The 6,000-nt window shown below is 38.3% G+C and overlaps 1 protein-coding gene across 1 annotated transcript in view; it reads right to left on the bottom strand.

Annotated features, from left to right (window-relative positions):
* The window catches only part of UTRN (utrophin), a 501,770-nt gene that overhangs the window by 35,404 nt on the left and 460,366 nt on the right, over positions 1-6,000 (bottom strand). Inside the window, exons 66-68 of the mRNA XM_034766878.1 lie at positions 3,671-3,807; positions 2,208-2,246; positions 1,906-1,971 (exon numbers count right to left, since the gene is read on the bottom strand). Coding sequence (XP_034622769.1) covers positions 1,906-1,971; positions 2,208-2,246; positions 3,671-3,807 — 242 coding nt within the window. The remainder of the gene's footprint in view (positions 1-1,905; positions 1,972-2,207; positions 2,247-3,670; positions 3,808-6,000) is intronic.

The following is a 6,000-nucleotide window of genomic DNA, read 5'->3' on the forward strand; positions in this document are numbered from 1 at the left end:
GGAAGATGTGGCTGGTAATAGGTAGCACTTAAGAGTTACTCCCCCCACCCTTGTATGTATAATTGGTCCTTTTCTGATTGCATTTTCCTTTATTGCTACAATGTTTTTTTAAGATGGTTTTGAAGCTGTGTTTCTTTGTGGTGCATTTAGATAACAAATTCAATATCCCAAATTATTTGATTTTGACTAGCAGATATAAGCTCTGCATTGCCTTTAAAAACAAAAGAAATGAAATGTGAGGAGACTAGGTATTTCTGTTGCAGTGCATAAAGCAAAACTGGTAAGCTCCTGTTTTAGATACAAATCAGCTTCTTTGTTGTCTGAAGGTGAACTGTAAGCACATACCTCTAGGGTTGCTCCTGACCAGTGCTTAACTTCCCACTCTCCTGGGCGGAAAGAGTTGAACCGCCCACAAAGTCACTGCAGCACTCAGCAGAGCTTGGCAGTATAGCAACTCTGCCCTAGCAAAACACACTGGGGTACTGGCTCAGAGAATCTGTCACATAGTCCAATGGTTCTTAATCAGGGGTCTAGGGCCAGCGAGGGGCCGCAAGCAGGTTTCAGGGTGTCCACCAAGTAGGGCCAGTGTTAGACTTGCTGGGTCCCAAGGCAGAAAGCTGAAGCCCCACTACACGAATCTGAAGCCTGGAGCCCTGAGCCTCACCACCCAGGGCTGAAGCCGAAGCCTGAGCAATGTCGCTTTGTGGTGGCCCTTGTGGTGTGGGGCCCCAGGCAACTGTCCTCCTTGCTACCCCTAACGCCACTCTGGCTTTTATATGCAGAAAACGAGTTACTGTGGCACACGTGGGTCGTGAAGTTTTTATAGCATGTTGGGGGGAACCCCAGAAAGAAAAAGGTTGAGACACCCAACAGTCTATTTTAACAAATTGTTCATCTGACGTAGAATGAAAATTCACTATTTACAACTGGAGCTGCAAATACAAATTTACAAATACAGCTGTAGCCTCAAGTGAAAGGAGGGGAGGTTTACAAAATGGCTCTGAGGTTACTTCGCAGAAAATCATTTATGCTCCAAGAATTATGACTTATTCAATGAAAATTTTCTTTCAGAAAAGAATATATTGTATAGTAACTAAACAAGAAAATTTTATGTTAGGTCAGCAACTCTTTCCCCAAAGAGTTAGTATGCACAATGCAGAAATCTCTTAGAATTTCAAGACACCAGAGATGAAAAAGACCTAACCAATCCCTAGTCCTTCTTCCCAGATGATACAAGATTGTTCCCTAAGGAACTGTCAAAGAGTTTTGTCCCATCTACTTTTTCATTATTATGACTGAAATCACAGAGTTTCCACCGTATTTCTTGGGAGACTATTCTACAACCAAATATATTATTCTATCCTATCCTAAAAGTGGATGGAAGTAAATGCAATACTTCCTCAGTTAGTTTCAGAAGCAAATTAAATGGCAGTTTATTCCTTACTTATTTTACCCTCCGCTGAAGTTCAGTGGTTAAATTGATATTTGCAATTAGCAGCGATGACAAAATGAGTAATACCAGTATCTCAAAAACCTGAAGGAGAAATTATCTCTCTTTCCATGCTGGGTCTTTATTTATGAAGACTAGACATATTAGAAGGTAAGAGATGGAGAGCAGAGGGGAAACAAACTAACATCCTCAGAAACATCCCACAATAATTCTGCAACACTATCCATTCTATACTGATTAACGACAATTTTGATCTATGTATTTCATTCAATATCATTAAATTTTAGTTAGGATAACTCCCCAACTCTTGGGCTGGAAAGATTTAACTTACCTCTGGGTATTAAAAAGTCATGTGACTTAGTCATACCTTTTTAATAAATACTGTCCATTCAACATAACATACATTTCACGCTGCAGGAATCTATCCCAAAATGCAGAGTCTGTGTGTTTCTTACCTGGTGGCATACTGCTCTATCCTGGAGTGTGTGTCATCATGAAATAGCTGTGGAGACTGGGAGGGACTATTAAAAGAAAATAAGCACAAAAATGTTAGTAGTATCTAATGTAATATAATTACAGAGACAAGATAGGTTTTTTAAAAAAGTTAAGACTGATGAAATTGTCAAAAAAATAGGCTGTTATGTGGGCTTTTGGACAGGTGTGTATAACAGGTCATACAAATAGGTAAGCAACTAGTCAAATTAAGAAAACAATCAGCATATTCAGCTTTCTAGACACAAGAGTTGTGCATACTCACTCATATTGCTCTGGCCACATACTGATGAGTGTGATAGGACTGCAACGAAGAAAAAAAAAGAAAAGAAGAAAACCACAGAACAAAAACTTTAGTGCAATTAAGCAAGAATAAGGTGTAAAAGCACAAACTATCTACCAATCAGCCCGCCCAGATGATTTACATTAGCAACATCTATGACACAGAAAAGCAATAGCAACACAGACTGCAGTGTGCCATATGGAAGATAGGACAGTAACTGAAGCATATTTTTAAAAAAAGGGAGTTTTAAAAAATACACAAACACATCACACATTGAATTAATCATCTAAAACCATGTCTGGCCTGTTTAAATTTGGAATTTCTTCCATTTAATTGCTGGAACTTTTCTTTAAAGTTACCTGTGAAACTGAACTTATAACAACTTATTTGTAGAAAAATTAAAAGGCTAAAATCAAGGTCATTACTACAATATTTTTCTATTACATAGCAAATAATAAACAAAAATGCTATAAGGGAGAGGTTTTTTTTTTTTAAAGAGAAAATACTTAGGACTGTTTTATTGCTTATGGAAGGGAAGCTACAACCACCCTTTACAGAGAGACTATATGTATACTTCCCTCATAGTTTGACAATACACCTTTATCCTGACCTGCTGAAATATCCCTGCTATTCTAACCCTTGGCCACTCCTGACCATGGACTACCAATCGTGCCAGATGATATGCCACATTGTTCCATGGTTTTGTTTTTAAAATATGGACTACTGAGAGACTATTTTAAACAGGAAATATATTCACATTTGAAACCAGGGACCAGATTAAACCCTGATGTATATTTCAGGCCCTCAACAACCTTGAAATCTGGCCATTTGATCTTGTTTCTTAACCGCTTATCTCAGTCTTTTATTAATTATTATTATTAGGTGTTAAAAATACAGAGGTACTGTACTGGTTATGAAAGTGAATGACCGATAATGGCTACAGTCAAATATTCAGGCAAACCATGCATATATGTTTCACTATACAGAATAGTTTCATTCACTTTAAGACAAGTATTCTGTTTACAGCACTTGAAAATCCCAGGAAATAAAGGAAAGTCAATTAATGGAACTATTCTCGTTGCCTCTCTAATGCATCTTAATTTTGTTCTACTGAAAGGGGCCTCTCCTGATAAGTAGTTAAAAACAAACAAAACAAAAACTGTTCTCCATGAGAAAAGGTTAAGAAAAAAAAAAGAATTCCAACATCACTATTTGTTGAATTCCATGACTTTATGGCAACATATTTATACAACCAAAGTTTAAAATTATTTCTAGAAAACAAGCAAGGAAATTAAGATAAAACAAAAAAGGGTTCACAAAAAATATTCCCTCACTGAGGTTCTGCTACTGTTGCTCCACATAATTTTTGTTTTTGATGTTTTTTTTTTAAGGGTGGAAGAGGCTTGTGAACCACATGGCAGAGATCATGCTTCATTCAAACTTACGCCTCCAAGTTATCGCCTTCAAGAACTGTTTGCACAGGAAGGTAGCCAAGTCGTGGGTGCTTAGCAAAATACTTCTTTGACCGGAACTTGTTCTTCAGCACCTTAGTGAAGTCGCGTACATCTTCTCCAGATGTTGTCTAGAACAGTAGAGAAATAAAATTAAACTTTACTAATTGGCACTGGTTTATATCTTAAAGAATGCTGGAAGAGGACATACGGGGGAATTTCTAAAAGCTGGTGATTTTATACTCTATGAATGGCCTGAAATGTACATTAGCAACAGTGAAAAAATGCATCTCCAAGATTTGTTATGCTGGCTTGAAAACCCACAGTGCTTAAACCTGTTAACAATTAATACACAAGGTTTCTTTATATTTTATGAAACGATGGATAATAAAAACTAGAATAGTTACAAGCCTAAAAAGGCATCAAATTATAATCAAAACTATAAAAAGTAACAAGCTATTTTGTTTAGAAACAATTAAAGTCAATTCTACTCACAAAAAAGTATTGTGTTCTTTTAACTATATAAAGCAGTTATGATGATGTATTCTATAGGACTTGCTTCTCTAACCCTTCTCCCCATTTACATGTCTGAATGCTGGTAGGGTAGGAAAGTCTCTTATGTGACCCTGTTGATAAAGTACACATCTACTCCGATATAATGCGACCCGATATAACATGAATTCGGATATAACACGGTAAAGCAGCTCTCCGGGGGGGGCGAGGGGGCGGGGCTGCACACTCCGGCGGATCAAAGCAAGTTTGATATAATGCGGTTTCACCTATAATGTGGTAAGATTTTTGGGCTCCCGAGGACAGCGTTATATCGGGGTAGAGGTGTATATGCTAATGCACTCTACTTTTGCGAAAGTACCATAGAGTTTTGAATGATCTCTCCATTGTAAGATTGAACTGAAGAGAGCAACACAAGCAGTAGATTGCCCACTCAGATTCCATGCTGGGTCACTGATTTAATACTGCCTTTAAAAAAAATAGGTACTATCTGCTCAATCATAAGAACTCCTCTGCCTGCAACACCTGAGTTTTCCTTGGATGCTTCCTAGTCAAGTTACCAGAACTTATCCTACTTCTCCTTATTTGTATAACAGTAGCTCCTAGAGGCCCAAACTAAAACTAAGGCTCCATTATACGAAGCTGTATAAAGACCTAGTAAGAGGCAGTCCCTGACCTGAAGAGCTTACATTCTAAGCATATGTCCACACTGCAGTATAACAGCCGTGGATGGTCCACATCAGCTGACTTGGGCCCGCGGAACTTGGGCTGAGGGGCTATAAAACTGCAGTATAGATGCTGAAACTCAGGCTGGATAGAGCCCAGACTCTGAGACCTCATGAGGTGGGAGGGTCCCAGTCTCCAGCCCGAGCCCAGAAGTCTATACTGCAACTTTATGCAATTTACAGAAGCTCCACAAGCCCAAGTCAGTTGACATGGGCCAGCTACAGCTGTGTTATTGCAGTGCAGACATACCCAAAATAGAAAGCCAGGCAAAGGGTGGACTGGAAAAAGACAGAACAGTGAAGTGATTTGCCGAAGGTCACACAATAGGTCTGAATCAGGAATATAACCCTGGTGTCTTATGACTTCCAGTCTAGTGCCCTATTCACCAGACCCCAAGAGCCTAAACAAGATTATAGCCATCAATACTCAGAGGCTTTTTATTTTTCCCTGTTCATGCTGTCCTTTTCAAATTGGCACACATTCATTTTGCATCTGTGTTTGGAATGACTGCTTTTAACAACATTATCTAGATCGATTTTAATTTGAATGATGATGGCAACATCTCTTTCAATAGAGTTCAGTAACTTCTGCTAAAGAAACAGCCGAAAGAGTATAAAACATGTTGATGAGTCTTACATGAAAGTGACTATTTCAAAAAAACTCAGAAAGGGAGTTGTAATTTTTTTTAAAACTTATACTTAAATGAATAGAGCTGTTCCCATCTGTTCTAGCTATAACATCTTCAGCATGCTTCTAATTGCTGTACCAAAAACCAAAACCAACCTAACAAAAAATGACTATTTCCTTCCAAAAGCAGCTGTTCATTGAATATCACAGTGGAATCCATTGGTTTACATACAAAAGTACTCTTTCCAAATGGTTCTAGGTGTTTTCTCCTCACTACAAGTTATAAAATTACATGAAACACCATGTAAAAAGCAACAGAGGGTCCTGTGGCACCTTTAAGACTAACAGAAGTATTGGAGCATAAGCTTGCGTCTGATGAAGTGGGCATTCACCCACGAAAGCTTATGCTCCCAATACTTCTGTTAGTCTTAAAGGTGCCACAGGACCCTCTGTTGCTTTTT

Source organism: Trachemys scripta, chromosome 3 (genome assembly GCF_013100865.1).
Source record: "Trachemys scripta elegans isolate TJP31775 chromosome 3, CAS_Tse_1.0, whole genome shotgun sequence".
Lineage (NCBI taxonomy): Eukaryota > Metazoa > Chordata > Testudines > Emydidae > Trachemys > Trachemys scripta.